Source organism: Dromiciops gliroides, chromosome 5 (assembly GCF_019393635.1).
Source record: "Dromiciops gliroides isolate mDroGli1 chromosome 5, mDroGli1.pri, whole genome shotgun sequence".
Lineage (NCBI taxonomy): Eukaryota > Metazoa > Chordata > Mammalia > Microbiotheria > Microbiotheriidae > Dromiciops > Dromiciops gliroides.
Window position 1 is genome coordinate 180152927 of NC_057865.1, and position 26317 is coordinate 180179243.

General features: G+C 35.1%; 1 protein-coding gene across 1 annotated transcript in view; it reads left to right on the plus strand.

Moving 5' to 3' along the window:
• Window positions 1-26317, plus strand: part of ST8SIA1 (ST8 alpha-N-acetyl-neuraminide alpha-2,8-sialyltransferase 1) — a 133660-nt gene that overhangs the window by 26530 nt on the left and 80813 nt on the right. Inside the window, exon 2 of the mRNA XM_043966643.1 lies at window positions 3860-4004. Within this exon, the coding sequence (XP_043822578.1) occupies window positions 3860-4004 (145 nt within the window). The remainder of the gene's footprint in view (window positions 1-3859; window positions 4005-26317) is intronic.

Below are 26317 nucleotides of genomic sequence, written 5' to 3' on the forward strand. Positions count from 1 at the left end.
TAGTAAGGTTTTAATTGCTGAAGCATGCTTCAATCTAATTACCTAAGTAGAGGTACTTTATATATATATATATATATATATATATATATATATATATATATATTTGGAAATCTATTCTATATTAAAAGTTCCAAATGTTGTTGATTCCTTTTTACATCATTGTAATATGCCAATACTATCCCCCCCAAACAGCTGACATGTTGACCATTTATCTGGACTTGTAAGAAAATCAACTATGGTTTTCTCAATTTATTTTTCTGAGATTAGGTTGTTTATATGCCATCTTTTCTTAATTCAGAAACTTTTTTGCCTGAATATTCATCCATTTAATTTTTCTTTAATAATTTTCTTATGGATTTGCCTTTTTGTGTCCCATGTCTGCCATTCTCTTTTTTTCTAAGAATCCAATGCTTAATATTACAATTTTCTGTTGTTTATTTCTTCAGATACTCTGTACTCTTTGGATAATAATCAGGTGCAACAAGATTTTGGTAGACTAAAGCATTGGGTTTAATGTAATAAGATTAAATTTATTAATAATTCTAATAAGATTAAATATGGATGAAAATCAACTTTGAAAGTAAAACATAGGGCAGCATAGGTAGATAGTTTGGAAATTATCTAGGGCTCTTACTGTATATACTAAGCTCAATGTAATTAGCAGGATGAGATGGCAGTCAAAAGGGATAATATAAATTTGCACTGCATTATGTGAGCCCTAGATTCAAGGAATGAGGATATCATAGTCTCATTCTATTCTGCCCTAAAAGAATATGTCTGACCAGTATAATGTTCATTTCTGGGCACCGGAGTTTAAAAAAAGACGATGATTAGACCAGAGATGATCCAGAAGAATAGAACCAGCATGGCAAAGGACCTTGAATTCATGCCATATGAAGACTGGTAGAAGGAATCTATTATGTTTAGACTGGACAGAAGAGAAGATATGGAGGGATATGATAACTCAAGTATCTAAAGAGCTATCATATGGAATAGTGATTATGCTTGTATCTTGGGGCTTCAGATGGCAGAACCAGGAGCAGTGAGTAGAAGTTGTGAAGAGGCTAATTTAGGTTTATGTCAGGCAAACTATTCGAACAACTAGAGCCATCCAAAAGTAGAATTGGGTGCTTCAGGGACATTGGACTCCTCTCTTTGGAGGTGTTCAGGCAGAGCCTGGATGACTACTTGATGAGCATGTTGCAATGAGAATTTATTTCTGTCTGTGGATTGCATTAGATGACTGCTGAGGTTCATTTCAACTAAAATTCAACAGTGCTATAATTTTAAGCATCTCCTTATTTTGTTTGTCTGTTTTGTGTTCTTAAGGACTCTGATTTCTATTTTAATATAGTTATATAATTCTTTTGGTGATTTTTAAAACCACTCTGAGGTTATTATAGTCATTCCAACCTCTCTTCTATAAATATTATTGTACATATGTTTCCCACTGTATTTGATATGGGAGTAAATGCCTAATAGTCTCACCAGGCCAAAGGTTGTGTACTCCTTAGTAGCTTTTGTAATATAGCTCTAAGTTGTTTTCCAGAATGATTTAAATCAATCCATGGCTCCAACAATAGTGCATTATTGTGGCTGTCCTTTCAAAATCCCTTCAACAAATGGTATTTTCCCTTTTTGTCATCTTTTCCAGTCTTATGATTATGAGGTGGACCTCAGAGCCATTTCAATGATCATTTCTCCTATTTTTAGTGATTTAGAACATTTTTTTTCATGTGGTAGTGGTGGCTGATAATATGCATTTCTGAATTTGAGAATTGCTCTTTTATATCCTTTGACCTATTTTTTATAATAATAAACATTTTTTTTTGGTGAGGCAATTGAGGTTAAGTGACTTGCCTAGGGTCACACAGCTAGTAAGTGTTAAGTGTCTGAGGCCGAATTTGAACTCAGGTCCTCCTGAATCCAAGGCCGGTGCTCTATCCACTGCCCCACCTAGCTGTTAAGTGTCTGAGGTTGGATTTGAACTCAGGTCCTCCTGAATCAAGGGCCAGTGCTCTATCCACTGCGCCATCTAGCTGCCCCTCTTTGACCCATTTTTAATGGGAGAATAGCTCTTTTTTATTAAATTTTTACACATTTGCATCTAAAACCAATGCTATCTTCAATGAAATTAGCCATAATGTCCAGAAGGATAAATGTTGCACTTTTCCATATTAGAACACATCTAGAACATGCCACATTCAGTTTCAGACACCGTACTTTAGGAAGGACATTTCTAAGCTGGAAAGCACCCAGAAGAAAGTGGGCAGACTGGTGAAGGGCTTCTAGATCTTGCTCTCTGAGGATCATTTGAAGAAAATATGTATGGTTAACCTTGAGAAGAGAATATTTGGGTGGGCTGTGATAGCTGTGTGTGTATTTTTTTTAGCTGTGTTTTTTTTTTTAAAGACCATCATGGGAAACAGGACTTAAACTTTTTCAGTTTGGCTCTAAATGGCAAATGTAAGAGCAATGTTTGGGAACCTTTGATGGCCTGATGTAATATTTCTTAACAATCAGAGCTACACAAAAGTGAAAGGAGCTATCTCAGGTGGGAGTGGGGTTCCCCTCTAGTAGTAGTAGAGCCATACACTTTTCTTTCCCCACTGCTCACTGAAGTTTTTCCTGCAAGGCTGGATGAATCTTTGTCAGCTATGCTTTAGAGAGGCATCTTCTTCAGGTACAGATAGGACAGGAAGGCCTGAAGCACCCCCTAATTCTGTGATTCTATGAGTAACCAAATACATAGAAGACATACTACTTCAGTATGGTATTTGTAGCCTTTTGAAGCTAGTCAGAATAATACTGATCATAACTTCATTATGGTTTCAAAAATTATTTAAATTTTATGAAGCCATAAACTATATTTTCTTAGAGGATTCTAAATTATTTCACTCCATTTGCTATAAAAAGTACCCTCTTTCAAATAACAATTTACTTAAACATACAATATGACTTCACTCTTATGATCAAATGACCCTTTTAGTGGAAGGGAGAAGATAAAAACAGAAGCACATATTGGATGACAGGAAGAAATGGTAGTTGGGCAAATTACAAGTAATGAAAGGATAAGACAATTCCACTAAATCTGGTGATATTAAGTCATTCTCTCTAAGCTTTTAGGTCCCAGTTCTATAACTAGTTTTTTAAAAAAATAATATTACATAGAACCAGGATGCCCTTAAGAAAAGAAGTTAAGAGTAAGTGAAATATAGGGGCAGCTAGGTGGCACAGTGGATAGAGCACCGGCCCTGGAGTCAGGAGTACCTGAGTTCAAATCTGGCCTCAGACACTTAACACTTACTAGCTGTGTGACCCTGGGCAAGTCACTTAACCCCAATTGCCTCACTTAAAAACAAAAAAACAAAGAGTAAGTGAAATATAATAGGAAATATACTTGACTAGAAGTTCACAGACCTCTGTTCTAGTCTGGCTAATGATTAGCTGTTATGCACAAAGCAGTTAATCTATTCTGGGCCCTCACTTCCTCATCTGTAAAATGAAGTATTTGGTTCACATGATATAACATCTATTACAGGTCTAAAATTCTATAATCTAGGATTCTGTGATTCAATTCAACCCAATTATACAACTATTAATTAAGCGAGCATATAGTATGTGCTAAACATTGTACAAGGTGCTAGGAATGCAAAACAAGAACGAAGCATTTCTGCTTTCAAGGGAGTTTATGTTTTATTGTGATTCCAACATTGAGACAACTTAATAATCCTCATCCAATATATTAGACACTTGAGTCTCAGTAAGCTATTATTTTTGTAAGGAATTTTCTTGTCTGTGGTTCTGATATTTAACATCATTAATATGTTTTAAATTTTCTCTTTGTCTTTTCTATTAGGAAAGAAATGGAACAATGCTGTGATCCAGCCAATCTCTTTGCTATGACTAAACAAAATTCCCCTATGGGGAAGAGCATGTGGTATGATGGGGAATTATTGTACTCTTTCACCATTGACAATTCAACTTACTCCCTCCTCCCCCAGGTTAGTATCTATGAGTTTGATGTGTTTTAATAACTTCATATTTCTCTAGATTTGACAATAATGGCTAATTTGGACTAGATAGTGGATTCATTAAATTATTTATTTCACACCTTTTCATGTATATTCTCTCTTCAGTCAACAACTATGACATCAGCCAGCATTTACATGATTACTACGTGCAAGGCAGAAGAAATAGAGATTAAATAGATCAAGGTCTCTACCTTCTTCAAGTTCACAGGAGATATGATACATATGTAAACAAATGCATGGGGGCAGGAAATGTAGACTTTGTAAAGTTTGAATGGACTGTGTATGGGTAGAATAGAGGATATTGTGGTACATTAAAAATAATTCTGGATTTAGAGTTAGATGATCCATATGTATACAGAGATATGTGTGTAGATGCGTATATATAACAAGATTTGGGAAATAATCTTTCACATGTAATAGGGTTATTTGAACTACTAACTCTACTTGTTGGTAACTTCTGAGCCATCTTATGAGTTCCAGGATAAGCCAGAGTTATATTTCCTAGTTAGTGAAGCCATCAGTTCAATTTATCAAATATTATTTACTTAATTAACTTTACTTAACTAAAGAAACCCACTTTCTCAGTAATTTGCTCATATTTTCTCTCTACAAAACTCCAAGTATCCTAGGATTAAATGAATATTAGTTATTGAAGATATATTTTATTGCAGAGTAACCAATTACAAAGACATAGACAATTATTTGCATTTAGGCTGTGCAAAAACCCACAGCCAGAGTCACCTTGAACCATCACTGCAACTTCATATGACTTTTCTTCACTTCTAAAAGTGCAGTCCCATACTCTTCAGTTCAGTTCATTTAGGATAAAAAGAAAATGCTTGTAAGAAATATGAATAATCCAGTGAAGCAAATTCCCTCATTAGTCATATCCAAAGATGTATTTCTTATTCTTCATTTTGAGCCCATCTCTGTCAGGAGGTACACTATAAAGCTTTCCTTATAATGTTGTTTTTATATAAATTGTTCTCCGGGTTGTGCTCATACATATCTGCCCATTTTTTCTATAACTGCCCATTTAATAATTTATTATGGTACAGTAATATTCTATTACAGTCATATTCCATAATTCCTTTAGCCATTAGACATACCCTTAGCTTCCAGGTTTTTACTACTACAAAAAGAGATGCTATCATTATTTTTGTATATATGGGTTCTTTTCCTCTTTTCTTCATCTCATTGAGGATATATGCATGTTTCTCTTTCTTTGTTTTCTTTGGGGGTAGATGCATATTAGTGGCATCACTAAGGATATATACAGCGTAGAGACATTTGAGGCATAGTTACAAATTGCTTTCGAGAATGGCTGGACCAGTTCATAGTTCAATTGCATCAGTGGAGTCTCTTTTCTTGTAGTCTCTCCAACATTTGTCATTTTCATTTTTGCCACTCTGTTGAGGATGAGGAAGTACCTCAGAGTTCCATTATTCTCAACAATCTCTCTAGACTCACTGCTTATAAAATTCCCTTTCTAATTTTACTTCATAAGTTGACAGTTTTCCCAAGAAAAAATTTCCTCATCTTTTTTCTGTCTTCTCCATAGTTTTTCTTCAACCATCTCCATTAATTCTTTTCAGTTTTCCACAAACTGCTTCATCTAATCACCAAATCCTTCTATTTGGCTCTTAAAATACAGTAACAAGGGGCAGCTAGGTGGCGCAGGGGATAAAGCACTGGCCTTGGATTCAGGAGGACCTGAGTTAAAATCCAGCTCAGACACTTGACACTAGCTGTGTGACCCTAGGCAAGTCACTTAACCCTCATTGCCCTGCAAAAAATACAGTAACAATAGCTATAGCTTTTGTAGGAAAGTAATTTGAAATAGGCTATATTTTTCCTTGAGGTAAAAAAATTGGGAGCAATTCAAGATCATTACTAATCATGCATTTATATTAATACTCCAAAGAGATAGAAGAAAGAGAAAAAGGACTGAAATATGTATAAAAATGTTTATAACAGCTCTTTTTTGTAGTGTCAAGAAACTGGAAACTGAGGGGTTATGTGTAGTGATAGTTATAATGATAGGTAAATTGAATAAATAATACATCTATAATACATCAAAAAGTGCAAAATAACATTATATATAATTCAACAATGAATTTGAAATAAACAAGTAACTCTTTTTCTTTCTTCTGAGACAACATAATTTAGCCTATTTACAATCTGAGTGTTTCTAATCCATTTATGGTCTATTGATATTTCTACATATACAGCTAAGTTAGTCGATGTTATAGATTCTGTATTGGCATGTTTAAACTCCCAAGCTTGGGCTTTTGTTTGTTTTACCTAAGGTACCATAGAGCTGAGGTTCTAGGCAAGAAAGCTATTATTGCCTCTGAGTTAAGCTTTCTCTCCTTTTGTTTACATTCAGCTCCTCAGTCATAAGCAGTTTTTGGGTATATACTGTGTCTATTTTACTTGAAGCATCTTCTATTTCAGTTCTCTGTACAACTTGGAAAGCAAGGTGGGCTTTGGTATTGTTGAACTGCTGATTCTATGCAGAAGTCTCCTTGTGAACATATTTTAATTATCCTTTTGTATCAAGCCAACTGATTGTTCCATTTCTTATAACCATAGGCCTTTGGGCCATCTCACCTTCTGACTTCTTCAGCCTAGGAAATCTTACTTAAAATATCTCATTAAAATTTTTCTACCCGTTTTGAAAATTTCTTTTATTTCTGATTCAAATCTCTCCAACATTTCTCTCTACATCAAAGTCTTTACCAAGAACTTTATCATTTTTCTTTAATTTTTGATAACAAACTGGGGCCTTATATCACTTCTTTCTCAGTGCTGGTTCTTGCAATAATAGCTTGCTTTTAGATCAAATTAAAATTCTCTCACTTGCACTTGATATGTTTATGGCCATTGAGTCCGCATTTAAACAGGAAATGGGATGACTGTATTTTTTAAAAATTATTTGTTTATTTTAAACAATTTTCAAGTTCTAAATTATATCCTTTCTTTATGCCCTTCCCCTACCCACTGAAAGGGCAAGCAATATGATATCAATTATATATGTGAAATCATGCAAAACATATTTCCATTTTATCCACATAGCAAAAAACCCAAGAAAATAAAGTGAGAAAATTATACTTTTTGTACCCAGAATTCATCAGTTATCTCTCTGGAGGTGGATATTATTATTTTTTCATCATGAGTCCTTTGAAATTGTCTTCTTTTGTTGTATTGATCAGAACAGCTATGCTCATGCATGGGTTCATATATGTCTTCTCATGTTTTTCTGAAACCATCACCCTTGTCATAAGACAATAGTACTCTATTACAATCTTATGCTACCTACAATTTTCCATGTATAGGTCCTTATGATATTTCTGGTTCAAAGGATATACATAGCTTTATAGCCCTTTGGGCATAGTTCCAAATTGTTCTCCAGAATGGGTGGGTTAGTTCACAATTCCACCAACAATGCATTAGTAGTTCCAGTTTTCCCACGTCCCCTCCTAAGTTGTCTAAGGCTGGAAAAATGTTTTTCTTTTGATTTTTTGTTGGCTCTACCACTTCAAAATTTGATCTGAGGCATTACAGGTATACCTCAGGGATATTCTAGGGTTAGTTCCATACTCCTGAAAGAAAGTGAATATCACAATAAAGCAAATCACATGTTTTGGTTTCCTACTGCATATAAAAGTTATATTTATACTATGCTACCATCTATTAAGTATATAACAGTATTATGTCTAAAAATATATATGCTTAAGTAAAAATACTTTACAGCCCCAAAATGCTAACCATCATCTGAGACTTCAGTAAGTCATAATCTTTTTGGTGGTAGAGAGACTTGGCTCGATGCTGATTGTTGCTAACTGAGCAGGGTGGTGGTTGTGGAAGGTTGGAGTGGCTGTGTCAATTTTTTAAATAAAACAACAATGAAGTTTGCTGCATTGATTGATTTTTCCTTTCACTTTAACACTTAGAGGCCATTGTAGGGTTATTAATTGGCCTAATTTCAATATTGTTGTGTCTCGTGGAATAGGGAGGCCTGAGGAGAGGGAGAGAGATAGGGAACAGCTGGTCAGTGGAACAGTCAGAACACGTACAATATTGTCTGCAGTTTGTAGTGCTCTCCCCCGCCATTACAATAATAACATCAAAGATCATGCATCTTGAATCACCATAACAGATATAATAATAATGAAAAAGTTCGAATATTGTGAGAATTACAAAAATGTGACACGGAGATAATGATGTGAGCACATGATTATGGAAAAATAGTGCTGATAGACTTGCTCAATGCAGGGTTGCCACAAACCCTTCAGTTTGTAAAACAAACAAACAGAAAACCCCAACCCACAATAACTTTGAAGCGCAACAGAGTGAAGCACAATAAAACAAGTTTTTTAAAGTTGTTCGGCGGGGAATGTTGGGAGAGTTCAGCTGCCTCTCCACAGCCATCTTGACTCAGCCCCCACTCTGATTGTATCTTGATAGTGGTATTATGTGTGTGTGTGTGTGAGAAAGACTTGTGGTATAATTGCTAATGAGGTATTTCTTATTGTTTTTGGATCTGGGATGATCTCCATCCCTGGCCCTATATTCTTTTCTTGAAGCTGATTCTGTAGGATTCATCTTCTCACACAAAAATGAATTTCATTGTTCACATGGCCATCTGGACCAGAGTTATAACAAAATAAACTTCTCCTGCTTCATTGGTACCATACTGGCAGTGCTCTTGTCTTAGGATTTTTTGACCTTTTACCTCTTGGTCTTTCAACTTCATAAATAAAACAATTTTGCCCATTGCTGGGACTCTGCACTGTGGCTGCAGTAACTTGTGTCTTACTTTCAGATGGAGTTTCTTCATCTGAAGACAACATTTGGAGGACAACATTTTGTGTGTAAGAAGGTTATTTGGGTTAGCAAACCCCCTTATAGGTCACCCTTCCTCCTGCTGCTTGACTTTTTACCATATTAAATCCTATTATCCTGAGTTCAAGCATAATCCAAGGGTATATTTGAATATTCTCTAATTAATAAATTTTTAGTATAACTCACAATGTTAGTACCTTCAATCTGGTTCATCAAATATTATTTATTTAATAAAATACAGAAACCTTTTTTCCATAAATATTTGCTCATATCTTTATATTACTTAAATCTGGAATCTCCTATGATTAACTAAATATTAAAACTACTGAATAAATAATTTATTAATAAAATAAATAATGAAACCATAGAGAACTATTTATAATATTTTAACTATGAGATTACAACCAGTCACCTCATACCATTACTGGAACTGTAGATAATTTTTCTTTACTCTTGCAAACATACCACTATATCATTAATTTCATTCCAGATAAGAAATAAAATTTGCTTTATCTTGCAGAATAGTGGAGTTAATATATGCATATTCATGTGCATACATATGCCTGCACAATATCATATTATTTTATTATATCATACCATATCATTACATGGAAAGGCATGTAGGCAAGGACTGGTAGGGACAAAAGAGATGTCCAGAATCAGATCGAGAACAAGACCCAAACTGCTATTTGAGAAAGGAGGAAATACTTTGAGCTAGAGGTAAGAGGAAGATAAGAATTTCATTTTTTAAATTTATTTTATTTAAAAAATTTTTTTTTGCAGGGAAATGAGGGTTAAGTGATTTGCCCAGGATCACACAGCTAGTAGTGTCAAGTGTCTTAGGATGAATTTGAACTCAGGTCCTCCTGAATCCAGGGCTGGTGCTTTATCCACTGTGCCACCTAGCTGCCCCTGGAAGATAAGAATTTAATCTTAATTTGATAAGCAAAAAGGAACCACTGAAAAATTTTGAGTAGTAGAATGGCAATCATATCTATGCATAAAGAATATTAATCTGTTAGCAACATGAAGGATGGATAGTAGGAGGTGGGGAGAGAGTAAAGGAGGCTAATTAGAAGGCTGTTATAGTAGTTCAAGGGCATAGCAATGAGAACCTGTTCTCTTGGGGTGGCTGTGGGGATAATGAAAAAGGGATTGATTTCAGCAATTTTGCTGAGATTGAATTGGCAGAATTTAATAACTCATACAAAGTAGGTGGTTTAGATTGACCTCATGGACCAGGGTAGGCTGAGACTGGGACTCATAGATCTAGGTCCTTGGGACCAGACCTGGGAGAAGACAGGTAACTTACTTGGGCTATGACTGTTGAGATTGTTTGCTGCCAGTGCATATCCTTGATATACTTTTAGCAATTAAACTATTACAGTTTTACTTCCATAACACATTGAAGTGATTTGTGAAGAACATTATGGATCTAGAAGGATATTGGCAGTAAGTGTGAATAAAAATGAGTCCAGAGAGTATGTGGGTCTGGGAGTGATAGAAAGTACAATGCCCCACCCCCCTTGAATTTGTGGGAGGTTGCCTGTTACACTACTGTGAGCAATATATCTCCTTCCTGAATATTTTTGGATTGTATTCTTACATAGACTATCTGGCCTCAGCGACAGTGAAAAACAAAGTTACTAGATGTTCTGCCACAATGATGCACCCTTAATTTGTAGATTGAATTCCTCCTTGTTTTTTCTCTTCTCTGGACCCTCAATCTTCCTTTCTCTCATCAACCAAAGTGATGTTCTGGGGATGAATAGGGTAGCAGAAATTACTACTCACTTTCGGAATGTGGACACTTCTTGTCTTCTGGCTTAGGCAGATATGGCATAACTTTAGACTTGAGCGTAGGTTGTTATGTTTATTTGGGGGGAGGGAGAGGAGGGAAAGGAATTCCAATTGGAGAAGGGGGCCATGGCAGAGCTGTGTAGGAATAGGATTCTTCCTGCTTTGCCCAGGATTGTATCCCCCCTTTTGTTTTTTGGCCATTACTGGATAGCCCAAGGTTCTGACAGGCACCTAACTGATTTTGCATGCCTGCATTATTTGATAAAAGCTATTAGGGGAGAGAATATATGTCAAGGAAGAGAGATTTACAGAGAATGAAATCACTTGGAAATGAACAGAGGGTGTAGTAGGAATGTTATGGACTGCAGCTGTGTTGATGGAATCTTAAAAATATTTTCTTTTCCTTTAATCAAAACATGGACAATTCATCATCAGCCTCCTGCACTAGTCCCTGCTGAATGAATATGCAATGGATTCCAGTCCCAAGGTGAATCTAGTTATTTCTTTGCTGCATGAGGACTCATAGGGACCACATAAATGGAAAATAACAAAACATCGTTTGCTTCTTTATATTTCACATAGTTCCTTGATATAGCTGTTCATTTTTAGCTACTTTACCCTGCCATAGAGATTCCTGTTTATTCTATAACCCACTGTAGTGTACATAAAGGAACACAGCAAGTCTTCAGCAGCTTATAAGAACCAAAAAATTAAGAATTTGCCCAAATCTTCAAATTTTCTAAAATATGTACCATGAAGAAAATCATTTGCAACTCTTTAAAACCACCAGCCTATTTATTTGATGAAGACATTGTCTCATATAGCAGTTCTAACAATCTCCATATTTTCACTCTAGTTTTCTATATTTTCTAAAGTTGCATTCATCCTTTTACTTCCTTATAGCCACACTTATCTTTTTTATCATTACAATCCAGGGAATTATCATAGTACAAATCCTATTGAAGTCTTTAGCATAGTCTCTATGTGCTCTTATGGATTTAAAATATAGGATTTCTGTAAGAAATGAAATGAGAGCTGATATAGAAAAAATGATAATCAGATTCCTCTATCAGTGAATAAATAAACTTGTTGAGCCTGAGATTTGGGGAAAAAAGGAAGTGATTCAGAACATTAAAGTTTCTTCAGCCATTAGTCAGTCAGTTGAGCAATAAACACTTATTCAGGGACTAATAGGTATCAGGCATTGTGCTAAGTGCTGGGGATACAGAGAAAGGCAAAAGACTTTCTTTCAAGGAGCTCACAGTCTAAATGGAGGAGACAATATACAATTTTATACAAATAAGATATATACAGAATAAAATAAAGATAACTGAAGGAAGGCACTACAATCAAAGCAGATTGAGAAAGGCTTTTGTAGAAGGTAAGATTTTAGCTGGGACTTGAAGGAAGCCAGGGAAGTCAGGAGATAGAGATGAGGAGGGAGAACATTCTAGGCATGGTGGGGCAGCCAATGAAAATGCTTGAAGTTGGGAGATAGAGACTCCTGTTCAAGGGCACCAGTTTGGTTATATAATAAGACCATAGATTTGAATCTAGAAGGAATATTAATATGTCATATAGTCTAGCCCCTTCATTTATGAAGCCAAAGCTCAGACAGGTTAAGTGACCTGGCCAAGGTCATGAAGGTACAGTGTCACCCAGAGTGTCTAACCAAATTTAAAGTTCTTTCTTCTAAAGCATAGCTGTGATGTGGAGGTAAATATGGATATTTATTTATCATTTCCACCATTTAAAATATCAATTCATTCAATGAATGTTAAGCTTCTATTATGTGTGTGAGAGGCTGTTAAGGAAGTGATGTGATGGGTGTAACAGATAACCTCTACTTTCATTGTACATAGTTTAGTAGAAAAGATGAATCAACAAATATCATATGTGGTCCAATGTGGAACTGCAATAAAAGAAATGCACATAAAATGTGCAAAAGAGAAAAAAGTTGCTTTTGATTGCTAAGAGTAGGGGATGACTTACAGGAAGAGATCATGTTGTTCAAACCTCTCATTTGACAAGCAATTCAGCCAAAGTTCGGAGGAGTTAAAGCTTCAGGTCATACAGCTGATGAGTAGCAGTCATTCATGGAGGAAGTTTTATTTCAGCTGAGGCTTGAAGTATGAGTAGGAATCATTCAGGCAAACTGAGAAGGAAGACTATTCCATTTGAAGGAAACAGTGTAAGTAAAGGCACTGAGGCAGAAAAATGTAAGGAATTGAAAGTCCCTTTTGTCAAGAGTATAATCTATGTGAAAGGAAGTAGTGAAATATCCACAGGATCATAGATTTAGAGCTGAAAGGGACTTTAGAAATTATTTAATTCAGCCTCTTTATTTTGCAGAGAAATTAAATGGTTTCCTTGAGGTTATATCAGTGGCAAAGCTGAGATTTGAACCCAGGTTCTTTGATTCTGAATCCAGTTCTCCTTCTACTGACCACTGAATGAGACTATAAGATATGTGAAAAGTTCCTGATAGGCTACAATAACAGAACTATTACATCCTTATTCCTGGAAACTATGTCTATAATGTTCACCAGGTTAATGGATATCTGTGCATTAGTTTCTTTCTTTTTTTTTTGGCCATGTCTTGTTTTATTATTGATTTATATTGAGCTTATTTCCTTCTAAATTCCACAGATCTTTTTTGTTGTTGTTGTTTTCTTTTTTTTCTTTTTGTTGTTGTTGTTGTTGTTTTTGCGGGGCAATGGGGGTTAAGTGACTTGTCCAAGGTCACACAGCTAGTAAGTATCAAGTGTCTGAGGCCGGATTTGAACTCAGGTACTCCTGAATCCAGGGCCAGTGCTTTATACACCGTGCCACCTAGCTGCCCCTTCCACAGATCTTTTTTAAATTGTTGTCTAACCATGCTTCCCATGTCTTGTATTTGTGTAATCAATTTTTGAACACCTCCAATACTTATTACATGTCATCTTATTCCATTAGTCTAATATTCTAGCCTATCAGGAACCTTTTCTAATTCTGACACTATAATTCAGTGTGTTTGTGATACATTTTGGTATCGTGACATCTGCAAATCGGATAAAGATCCTCAATCAATCAATAAGGATGTACTATATGCCTAGTAAGAGAGATACCATGGAGTAATAGAGAGCCAGCTTTAGCATCAAAGAAACCTGAGTTCCAGTCCCAACTTTGACCATATAACTTTGGGCAAGTCACTTAACCTCTCAGTGACCCAGACAACTCTCTGAGACCATAAGTTCCATCTTCACAAGAAATTCCTTGTACCAGTGAAGTTACAGATTTGGATCATGTGCCAAGCACTATGCTAGTCAGTAAGGGGATATAAAGACAAATAAATTGGTCCTTGACCCCAAGAAGCTTTCTTTCTATCAGCATAATACATGTTCATAAATAAGCGAATATCAAATATATACCAAATAAAGAAGAATTGAAAATAAGGCAGACTGAAGAACAAAATTCTGATCACAACCAATTTATTGATAAGGCTAGCAATTACCAATAAATGAGGTCTCTCAGCTCCTTAGTAAGCCCAAAGACCACAAGGTAAGCTAGTCTTTTTATAGTTTTTCTGGGAAGCCCAGAACAAAGAACAGGATGCATTACAGATGGAAAATGATGATTGGTTACAAAGTCTGTAGTGTCATAGATGATGGAAAACAATATGATTGGATGGAAGTGTGGAATGCAGAACTAGCAACAACTCCTCCTTCCACTTTGTTGCTGTGGAAAGCTCATTGGTGGTGTCCACCCACATTGCTAATTGGTGTCACAGCTATAACAGACCAGACTTTCTTAAAGGACATCCAGTGTTGCAGAGATAACAGTTTTCCTGGCAACTACCTGCATCTTGCCAGGATTATTAGGGAGATGACAGATTTCCCTTAATTGTACACTGGCAGTAAGAGGTATAGAGATAATATTTATTCTTTGAATTAGAGTGATTTGTAGGACAGCTGAACTTTTGAACTTAACTCAGAGATGAAAAGTGTAGTTCTAAACTGAATTCAAAGAAACATGACTTAAGGCAATTTTACATCTTGGTGGTGATACAGAATAGATTCAATTACAAAATGGAATCAGAATCTGATTTTCTTAGGGTGGGGCAATGACAACTGGCAAAATCAGGAAAGTCCTCTTGAAATAGGGGGGCAAGGGTTCAAAGAAGTAGAGATGAAGAGGAAGAACATTCCATGAACAAGGGAGAGCATAAAGCACAAAGGCAAGAGATGAAATGTTGTGTACTAGGAACAAGTACATCAATTTGTCTGGAATTTAGTATGTCCATTGTCTACTGTGTTGTAAACCATTTCCTTTGTTTCTTTTTATAATATCATATTTTAGTCTTTTATTTTATTTCTCATCATTGATAAGTAATTCTATGCAATTTAAACTGGCCATAAATGACATGTGAGCTGTGAACTATCTCATCTTGGCTACTTATGACTCTTTTTATTCTGAAACTATAGAACTTATTTATTATATTTCTGGATGACTTAAATGTTTGCTTCCTATTTGACATCATCCTGAAGGCTTTGTTGATATGTACTTCAATATTTTTAAAACTTCCAGTGAATTGTCTTGTTTTATTTCCTGAAATGTGGTCTACAGGCTCATTGTTTCATTTTTTTGGGGGGGGGAGGAAGCCAGTGGTTTTTATACTGTCAGGGAATGAACTCATCACTAACCTAGAGGCCCAGTGACACTAGATTAATAACAATAAATGGCCTTTATATTGTACCTAAAGGTTTACAAAGTGCTTTATATCTGTTATCTCATTTAAGCTCACAACACCCCTGTAGTTATGTCACTTTGGGTAAGTCACTTAACCTCTCTGTGGCTCAGTTTTATCATCTGCAAAAGAGAACCTACCTCACAGGATTATTGTGAAGATTAAGTGAGACAATACATATAAAGTGCCTTGAAAATGTTATATAAATGCTATTATTATTATTATTGTTTGTTATTGTTGTTGTTATCTAGAAGGCCACTGAAATTGGTTCCGAGCTCTGAAATTTTGTAATACTGTCCATCACATCTGAGGATACTTCTACATGTTATAGATCGTCAGTCATTTCAACAATAAAACCCATGATTGTTTGGACTTTAAAATGTAAACTCAACAACAATGACAGAAAACTTATATAGCATAAAAATGGCATTCACATGCTTCAAGGAAGAGACATGATTATTGTCTTTCAGAATCTGTACTTTTTCTGGGGGTTGTGGAGGGAATAAAAAAAAGAACATCTACAGGCTAATGCCAGGAAAGGCAATCAAACAGGAGTTCTTTAGAGGAAAGGAGATAAAAGGAGGAGAGAAATTGAATTAGGGTCCCACAGGTAAATAGCATTAAAATAATGGAGAGTCTGAAGTATGCATTTTACACACACACACACACACACGTATATACCTATTTCTGTCTAATGGTAGCCATTTCTAGGGTGGGGCAGGTGGAGGCAGGGAAGAAAAAAAGAGAGAAAGAAGATATTTACATGATAATTTTGCTGTATATTTGAAAGGAATAGCAAGTTGTACATAGTAGATTTGTAGTTTCATGTAAATTCATCTTTTTATTGTGCTATGTTGTGGAAATGTTTATTTTATTCCATAAATTAAAAGTAAAATAAAATTTAAAAAAATAATGGAGGAAGATGGAGAGAAGTGAACCAATGAACCATACTCTTAATTGTGGGGACAAGAAGAATTTAAGAAAGTTTATGTCAGGAAAGCAAAATTAAGGGTAATAGGTCTGGGCTGTGGAGGGGTGGTGGTAGAGTATCTGAGTATAAAAAAACAGACTAAGTTTTTTTCAACCAAATAAGTTTCTGGTATTTCATGCTGTTTTTGAAGATAGTAATAATAGTTTTTCGGAAAAAGAAAATAAGCATTTATTAATCTTCTACTATGTGCCAGTTACTGTGCTAAATGTTTTAGAAATGTTATTTCATTTGACCTTCAAAACAACCCTGGGAGATAGGTGATATTATTATCACTATTTTATAGTTGAGAAAATTGAGGCATTCAAAGCTTATATGACTTGCCCTGGGTCACACAGCCATCAGGTTTCTGAGACCAGATTTGAACTAAGTCTTCCTGACTCCAGGCTCAGTGTTCTATCCACTGTTCCAAAATTAAGAGAATATACATACATAAGCAAAGAGGGAGCAATATTTTCTCTATTCCCAGAAACTATAATAGAAAATCTTAATCAGCAAAAATTATTAAAAGACATTTATTGCTAGTCAGTTGTTTCAGTCATGTCCTCCTCTTCATGACCCCATTTGAGGTTTTCTTTGCAAAGATACTGGAGTAGTTTGCCATTTCCTTCTCAAGCTCATTTTATAGATGAGGAAACAGAGGCAAACAGGGTTAAGTGACGTATGCAGGGTCATTTGAACTCATATCTTCCTGACTTCAGGCCTGCTGCTCTATCCACAGCACCATCTAGCTGTCTTATTAAAGACAATAACTCTGTATTAAAGACAGTTGCTTTAGTAAAATAATGATTCAAAATAATTTGAAAAAATCAGAAGCATTTCTACATACTACCAGTAGGCCTAACTATCCACACATGAAAAATGAAGTTGATGCATAAATCCCATTGTCTGTCCTATAATGAGTAGTTTCATGGACAACCTATGTACAACTGGTCTATAATTGGCATGTGTGTCAATGTCCAGTATGTGTGGAAACATATATGAATAGGAGAGGAGCAGGCTGTAATGATTTTTGAAGATTGCATTGTGCTTTTAAATATCCAAAGATTTTCCTCAAAATAATTCCGCACCTTTTGAAAATAGCATTGTTAGGGTGCTTCTGTCTGCCTCTAAATGATGGGATATGACTTACTATTTCTGTAGAGTTAGAATTGAAATCTACTTAGCAGCAATGCAGAGAGTTGGGTGTGAATAGACTGCAAGGAAGATGTACACACTAGAAATGGCATAGAGTATGTCATCAGCAAAATTTCTGATGGGAAAAAGTGTAGACAGGTCACGTGGTAAGAATGAAGGTTAACCAAGAGACATTCCAAATTCTCCACTTGTGTTCACATAATAGTAAGAGATCTAGAAAAAGACTTCCAGAATGAAGGAGGAAGACAATTTCTATTTAAAATAACAAAAATGCATTAAGTATCTGGGAATAATTCAATTAACAAGTATTTGTTAAGTGATTAATATATGCAAGACACTGTGCTAAGCACTAGAGATACAGAGACAAAAATGAAACAATCCTGCCCTCAGGGAGCTTACATTCTAATGGAGGAAGCAACATATACATAAATATGAATGTACAAATTAAAACCCACTAAAATAAACAGAATTTATCCAATCTCTGTCCTAGGCTGTCTTCTCTTCTCTCTCAACACTCTTGAAGGTCTTAGCAGTTTAGATGGATTCAGCTATCATTTCAGTGCAAAGGATTTATAAACCTACATATCCAATTGTCATCTTTGTTATGAATGCCAGTATACATCTCAAGCTAACCGCTGAACATCTTTATCAGTGTGTTCCATAAACATCTAAAGTTCAAAAAATTAAAATAAAAACTGAACTCATCTTTTTTTTTTCTTTCTCCTAACTTCTTTCTTTCTGTTGAGGGTACCACCATACTTTATCACCCATGTTCACAACTTTGGAGTGATCATCAATTCTTTAGTTTCCTTCACCCTACATATGTGGTAAATGGCTCCATTTTGTTGATTCAATCTCCACATCTCTCTCCTTCATCTTTTGGTCTATTCTCATGCCAAAACTAACCTCCTGCAAGGAATTGCCCTTTTTTGCCTGAATTCTTGCAAAAGCTTCCTAATTATTCTCCCTACATCTGGTTTCTCTCATTTCAAATCCATTCTCAACATTGCTGCCAATTTGATTTTCCTAAAGCAGCAATTCTCAAAGTGTGATTTGAGGACCCCTTGGGATTCCCAAGACCTTGTCAGGGGGGTCCTGCCAGGTCAAAACTATTTTCATAATATTTTCAAGATATTATTTGCATTTTAAATACTCCTCCTTTTTCCAATTACATATATGTGTGGGGTCATATTTTCTTTATGTGCTTCAATGAAAACAACATATCATAACTGATCAATTGCAGATTTAGATATGAGAGTCCAATTGCAGATGTAGATATGAGAATCCAGCTTTCTTATAGTTGTCAGACATCAGAGAACTTTGGAAAATATATAAAACAATACCACTCTTCCCACTATTTTATTTTTGTTTTAGAAAGTATAACTTTCATGAAAACATGTTATTTATGTTAATGTGTTATAATTTCATTATGATATTATATGATAATTCTTAAATATTTTAAAATATCCATTTCAATTTCTAATATGCTATATATCAATAGATAACAACACGCATAAACAAAAGCTCTTGGAGGGCCTTAATAATTTTTAAGAGTGTAAAAAAGTTTGATGACTTCAGTCCTAAAGTATAGGTCTGACCAGGTGACTCAGCTGCTTAAGAAGCATTAAGATCTTTTTATTATATCTAGGATAAGATACAAACTCCTACATTGGCATTTAAAGCTTTTCAAATTGTCTCTCCAGCCTATCTCTAGACTGATTATACATGAATTCCAAATTTGTGTTCTATACTTCAGTCAAACTGACTTGCTGTTACCCATACACAACATTCCATCTCCTGCCTATGTACAGATTGCCTTCCATGGATAGGATTTTCTATATTCCTCTGCCTCATGAAACCTCTAGATTCCTTCAAGACTTAATTCAAGTTCCCCTTGGAACACAAACACTTGCCCCTAGACCCTCCATCACTTCTCAACTCTAGCTCTCCTTAGATTAGAGGTTATTTTTTTCTTGCTTCTATTTGTATCCTGATTACTCAGAACAGTTTCTGGCACATGCCAAATGCTGAATAAATTATTTCCTCTAAGAGCTTCTATAAGAGAACTTTTCTGGATCTTCCAATGGCTAGTGCTCCCTACTAAAATTACCTTTTGTTTTGTACATATTGTCTTCTCTGTGTACATGCTGTCTGGTTCTTCCTTTTCCCCTCTTCCCAACAGTAAGTTTCCTGAAGTCAGGATCTAATTTTTAAAATTCTTTTTATTATCTATACCTCAAATAGTGTCTTACACATAGTAGGCATTTAACAATTGTTTCTTGAATTTATAGAGATGTAAGTATAATTTTCACAGAAATAAAATAAGACAAATAATTTGAAAAAAGTTTAAGGTTCAAAGCTAGACCAACATAAAATCATTAAACTCCTCAAGAAGTATGAGATGAAAATTAATTAGACAAAATTAATATGGAGGAAGTTCAAAATATCAAGGATGATATAATAAAAAAACCCTAAAAAATAAAGGAGGTTGGCATTAACAGATTCCAAATTATATCATAAAGAAATAATTATTATAGGATGATAGATTAAGAGCTGTGAGGGACCTTACACATCATCAAGTCCAACTCTTTCATTTCACAGATGAGGAAACTGAGGCACAGAAAGGTTAAATTATTTTCCCATGTCATTCAGCTTTGAGGCAGGGTTTGATCCTGCTTTATTTATGTAAAGAATTAATTGTTATTTGAGGTTATTTTCATTCCTCCACACCAGCTCAAATCAAATGTATCTGGTACTAGATTACAAAATATAATGTAGATCTGTGAAAAAGATTAAGTTAGTAAAATCTAGAAACCAGTAATACTGGGGAAAACCAGAGAAGAATGAAAGGTTGGGTGTTGTTTTTTTTCTGGTATAGCCCATAGGCTTCATAATCAGATGCACAAAGATCATAAAAGATAAGACAGATAATTCAAACTATATAAAATTTAAAACAGTATCAATGAAACCAGAATTGAAAGAAAATATATGAATTGTGGAAAAATATTTGAATCAAGCAGCTCTGATTGAAGTGTAATGTTCAAAGTCTACATAATCTACACCATTCAGAAATAAACCTCAATAGACAAGTGTTAGAAAATGATGGAACAGTATTAAGAAGAAATGCAAGTTATAAACAACCATCTGAAAAATTGTTTTAAATAAGTAATACTTAGAAAAATGTAAATTAAACAACTCTGAATTATCACCTCACACTGATCTAATTGGCAAAGATGATAACAGATGGGAGAATTCAATGTTGGAATGGCTGTGGGAAGACAGGCATGCTAATTGATTGGTAGTGTAGCTACACATGGGTTCAACTTCTCTGGAAAACAATTTGGAATTATTCAAGAAAATCTAAATTATTCATGAGTGTTTGTTGGAAAGTGTTCAATGTATCAAAACAAAATATATATTTTTAAAAAGCCAAAGAGGTTGAGGCAAAGTTATAGAAAGCTTGAGTACCAAGACTTCCTTTAGTAGACATTGTAAAGTCTTTGGAGGTTTTTTAGTAGGGAAGTGACATGATCAGAACTGTGCATTAGGAAGATGAATCTGGCAGGAATTAAAGGCCCAAGGGATGGGATATAGGGAAATCAATTGGGAGGCTACTGTAGTTAACTAGTTGAGAGTTAATGAGGGCTGATATTAAGATATTGGCAGTGAAAATAGATGGGGGTCAGGTAAATGCTACAGACATTTCAGGGATAGAATCAGGACTTGGTAATTCACTGAGGTTGTAGAAAAAAAGGAATTAAAGGAGACATATATCATGCTGGAGTTTCAAGATTTGGTCACAGTGAAAATGGTGACATTAACATAAATTGGGATGTCAGGAAGTGGAACAGGTTTGAGAGAGGAGGAAGAATTTGAGACATGTTGAGTTTGAGATTTTGGTGAGGCATCCTAATAGAAAGATGCTCAATATTTTGGAAATATTCTGAAGCTTAGGAAAGAGAGGTCAGAACAGGAGAAATGTCTGGAGGCTATGTGCATAGAAGTGGTGATTAAAACCATGGGAACATGTGAAATACTAAGGCAGAGAATATATCAAGATAAGGGAATGGAAGTCAGAATTCTAGAGAATACATTATTTAGGGAATAGAAAGAAGAAAAGAAGCCAGGAAAAGAGTAAAAGAAGTGGTTTAGGAAGTAGCAAGTGATCAGCTTAGTGTAATTTCAAAAAGTAATTAATGATAGCTGGCATTTATATATTACTGTTAAGTATGAAAGTAGTTTTACATAGATTATTTCATTTGAGCCTCATTTTATGAGGCTCATTGAAAAGTCCTGTGAGATAGGTATTACTGGTATTATTATTCCCCTTTTACAAATAAAGATGTAGTCTCAGAGAAATTAAAGCTAGCTATAGCAATAAGACAAGAAAAAGAAATTGAAGGAATAAAAACAGGCAATGTGGAAATAAAACTATCACTCTTTGCAGATGATATGATGTACTTAAATAATGCTAAAGAATCAACTTAAAACCAGTTGAAACAATTAACTTTATCAAAGTTGCAGAATATAAAAGAAACCCACACAAATCATCAGCATTTTTATATTTTACCAACAAAACCCAACAGGAAGAGATGGAAGAGAAATTCCATTTAAAATAACTGCATTACTTGGGAGTCTAGCTACCAAGATAAACCCAGGGATTATATGAACACAATTATAAAACACTTTTCACAAAAATACAGATCTAAACATTTAGAGAAATATCAATTGCTCATGCATAGACAGAGCCAACATAATAAAAGTGACAATTCTACCTAAATTAACTTACTTAATCAGTATCATACCAATCAAACTACCAAAGAATTATTTTACAGAGCTAGACCGAAATAATAACAAAATTCAACTGGAAGAACAGAAGGTCAAGAATATCAGAGAATCAATGAAAAATGTATCATATTTCAAACCATATTACAAAGTGGTAATCATGAAAACATTCTGGTATAGGCTAAGAAATAGAGTGGTGGATCAGTGGAATAGATTAGTTTCACAATATATAGTGGTAAATGACCACAATAATCTAGTGTTTGATAAACCCAAAGATACAAGCTTTTGGGTTAGGAACTAACCATTTGATAAAAATTGATTTAAAACTGGAAAGCAGTTTCACAGAAACTAAGCATAGACTAACATCTATGTACCATGTACCAAAACAAGGTCAAAATGGGGAAATTATTTAGACAAAAGGAGTAAATTTGGGGAGCATGGGAAAATTTAAGATCTATGGATAAAGGGAAAAGTTTATGACCAAACTAGATAGAGAGGATCATGGGAAGTAAAATGGATGATTTTGATTTCATGAAATTAAAAAGATTTTGCACAAATACAACCAAAGTAGCCAAAATGAGAAGGAAAGCAGGAAACTGGAGAAAATGTTTTTTCTAGGAAATTTCTCTAATAAAGGCCTCCTTTCTTAAGTATATAGAGAACTGAGCCAAATTCATAAAAATAAGAACCATTACCCAATTGATAAATGGTCAAAGGATATGAAGGGCAGCCAGGTGGCTCATTAGATAGAACACTGCGCCTGGAGTCAGAAAGACCTGAGTTCAAATCCTGAGCAAGTCACTTGTGACATTTGCCTCAGTTTCCTCATCTATAAAATGAAATGAAAAAAAGAAATGGCAAACCACTCTAGTATTTTTACTAAGAAAACCCCCCAAATGGGTCGCGGGATGTCAAAAATGTCTAACTAACAATGAGAATAACAAAGGACGTGAACGGGTAGTTTTCAGAAGAAGAAATCAAAGCTATGTATAGTTAAATGTAAAAAATTCTCTGAAACACTACTGATTAGAGAAATACAAATTAAAACAACTCTGTCTGAAGTACCACCACACATTGATTAGACTGGCTAACATGACAGAAAAGGGAAATGATACATGCTAAAGGGGATGTGGAAAAATAGGTACACTAATGCCCTGTTGGTGGAGTTGTGAACTGATCTGGCCACTTTGGAGAACAATTTGACACTATACTCAAAGGACAATAAAAATGTGCATACTCTTTGACCCAGCAAATACCACTAAGTCCGTATCTCAAGGAGATTAAAGAAAAGGGAAAAAGGACCTTTATGAACAAAAATATTTATAGCAGCTCTTTTTGTGGTGGCAAAGAGTTGGAAATTGAGGGGATACTCATCAATTGGGGAATGGCTGAACCTATGTGAGTCTATTGTAGCTTAAGAACTGATGATAAAGATGGTTTCAGAAAAATCTGAGAAGACATATGAATTGATGCAAAATAAAGTGAGCAGAACCAGGAGAACATTATACATAGTTATCGCACTATTGTAATGATGATCAACTGTGAAAGACTTAACTACTCTGATAAAGACAATGAGCCAAGATAATTCCAAAGGACCATGATTAAAAATATTCACCTCCAAAGAAAGAACTGGTGTAGTCTAAGTGCATATTGAAGCATACTTTTCCACTTTGTCTATCTTTCTTGCTTTTTCTTTTTTGTTCAATGTGACTGATATGGAAATATGTTTTATGTGACTTCATATATGTAATCGATATATCACCTGCCTTCTTAGTGGGTGGGGGAGGAAGAGGGAGGGAGAGAATTTGGAACCTGAGAATGAAAAAAAAAGAATGTTAAAAGTAAACAAATATAATGTAAAGGATGCAGGAAAAAAGGAATAAAAGATTATGTTAAAGTATTGCGACTAGATGACAGGGAGAATGATGATGACATAACCAAATAGGAAAGTTAGTGAGTAGAAGATATTTCTTTCTTTCTTTTTTTGGTGAGGCAATTGGGGTTAAGTGACTTGTCCAGGGTCACACAGCTAGTAAGTGTTAAGTGTCTTGAGGTTGGATTTGAACTCAGGTCCTCCTGAATGCAGGGCTGGTGATGTATCCACTGCGCCACCTAGCTGCCCCTGTACCACCTAGCTGCCCTGAGTAGAAGATATTTCAAAAGTGAGAGTTGGGAATATGTTGAGTTTTAGATGTTAATGGGGAAGAAAGAGCAGATATGCCACATGAAACAAGAGATGGAAGTAAGAAAAGTAGGACTGCCATGGAGCTCATCTGAGATACTTGAAAACTGATTAAAAAACAAACAATTTTGGAAAAGGCTCATTTATTCACTCTAATATTGCAAGGATCCAATAAAGATTTTTGTGTGGAGGGTTTAGGCCACATTGATTTTTCAAGGCATTATTTCCTTGTACCAATAACTTCACTAACAGAGTAACTTTAGGTTAAAAGACTCCATAGTGGGGCATACTGAAGGTTTTTTCCTTTAATTTTTTTTAGTCTTAGCTATAATTTGACAAGTTTTTCCTAGTACAAACTCAAACCACAGACCAGAACCGTTTATTTGAATAACCATTAAGTTTCTGTGTACCAAACTGCCATTGTCTTTTAAAAAACTGTTGAAGTGATACTATATTGAGTGCTGTAATTCTATATGTCCTATACTGTGATACATGTATTATTTTGGTGAATGGAAGCACAATTATATTAATACGTACTCTATAACTACATTGAAATGACATTGCAGAACATTGCATAATGGTAATTCAGTTATTTGTGAACTGATATCATAAAAAGTTGTTTCTTTAGAGGGTAACTTGATAATGGTGGTGGTGGTAATGATGGTAATGATGATATTATAAAAGCTTTAGACAATGCTTTGACACTTTGGGAGAATTCTAGGGACTAAAGTATAAAAGAAGAAAGATGAAACAGTAGCTGTAATAGGTGATTTATCTGAAATTATGGGGGATTCCAAGCTTTTCAGAGATAACTGTTGAGGTGATTATTTAGAAACTAAATAGTAACTCTCCTGATACGACTTGGGGATAATGAATGAATTCAAAGCATTCATGGTAAGATAGGGATGGATTGAGGATGCTGTCAAAGACAAGAAGGTGAACAGCATGGCTCCAATATGTCTAGACCTGGCAGTTATTTTGGTATGATTTGAACCAGCTCCACCCTGTTCGAAGTGCTGGTAATAATACGCTTAGTATACTCTAAAGTGTACTTGGATTTAGCTTAAAACAAAATTTATGCCTTAAATATATCATATATCTGACCACTTTTAGCTAGTTCTAGTTCTTTGGAAGGAAAGCTATGGCAAATCTGCATAGCATACTACAAAGTAGAGCCACCATCTCACCAACAAAGGCCTGTGTATTCAAAGCTGTGGTTTTGGTGTGGTTGTGAGAGTTTGGACTATAAGGAAAGCCGAGCCCCACAGAGTCAGTGTTTTTGAACTGTGGTGCTGGAGAAGACTTTTGAGAATTCCTTAGCAAGGAGATCAAATCAGTCAATACTTTAAAAAAAGGTCAAATACTGAAGCTTAAGCTTAACCACTTTGGCCATATAATGAGAAGATAGGACTCATTGGAAAAGACCCTGATGTTGGGAAAGATTAAAGGCAAAAGGAAAAGGCAAAGGATGAGATAAATAGTATTGTGGAAACAACGAACATGAACTTGGACTGACTGAAAGATAGTGGAGGATAAAAAGGGTGGCGCTATGGTCCAGGGGGTCATGAAGAGTCAGCCGGGCCTGAAAGATTGAACAACAAAAGCCTTTTTAGAAATCATCACAAGCAGTAAGCTAGATTTAATTATTTGAACACCCTGACATTCTGTGCCTCACGATTCTCAAGTACCTGAGGAATAGAAGGATTGTCTAAGGAAGAAACTTACTGGGAGTATTGGTGTATACCTGAGGATTGGTACACAAAATTTATCTCACTGATACACAAACTTTAAAAAAATAGTCTAGGGCAATATCAGTT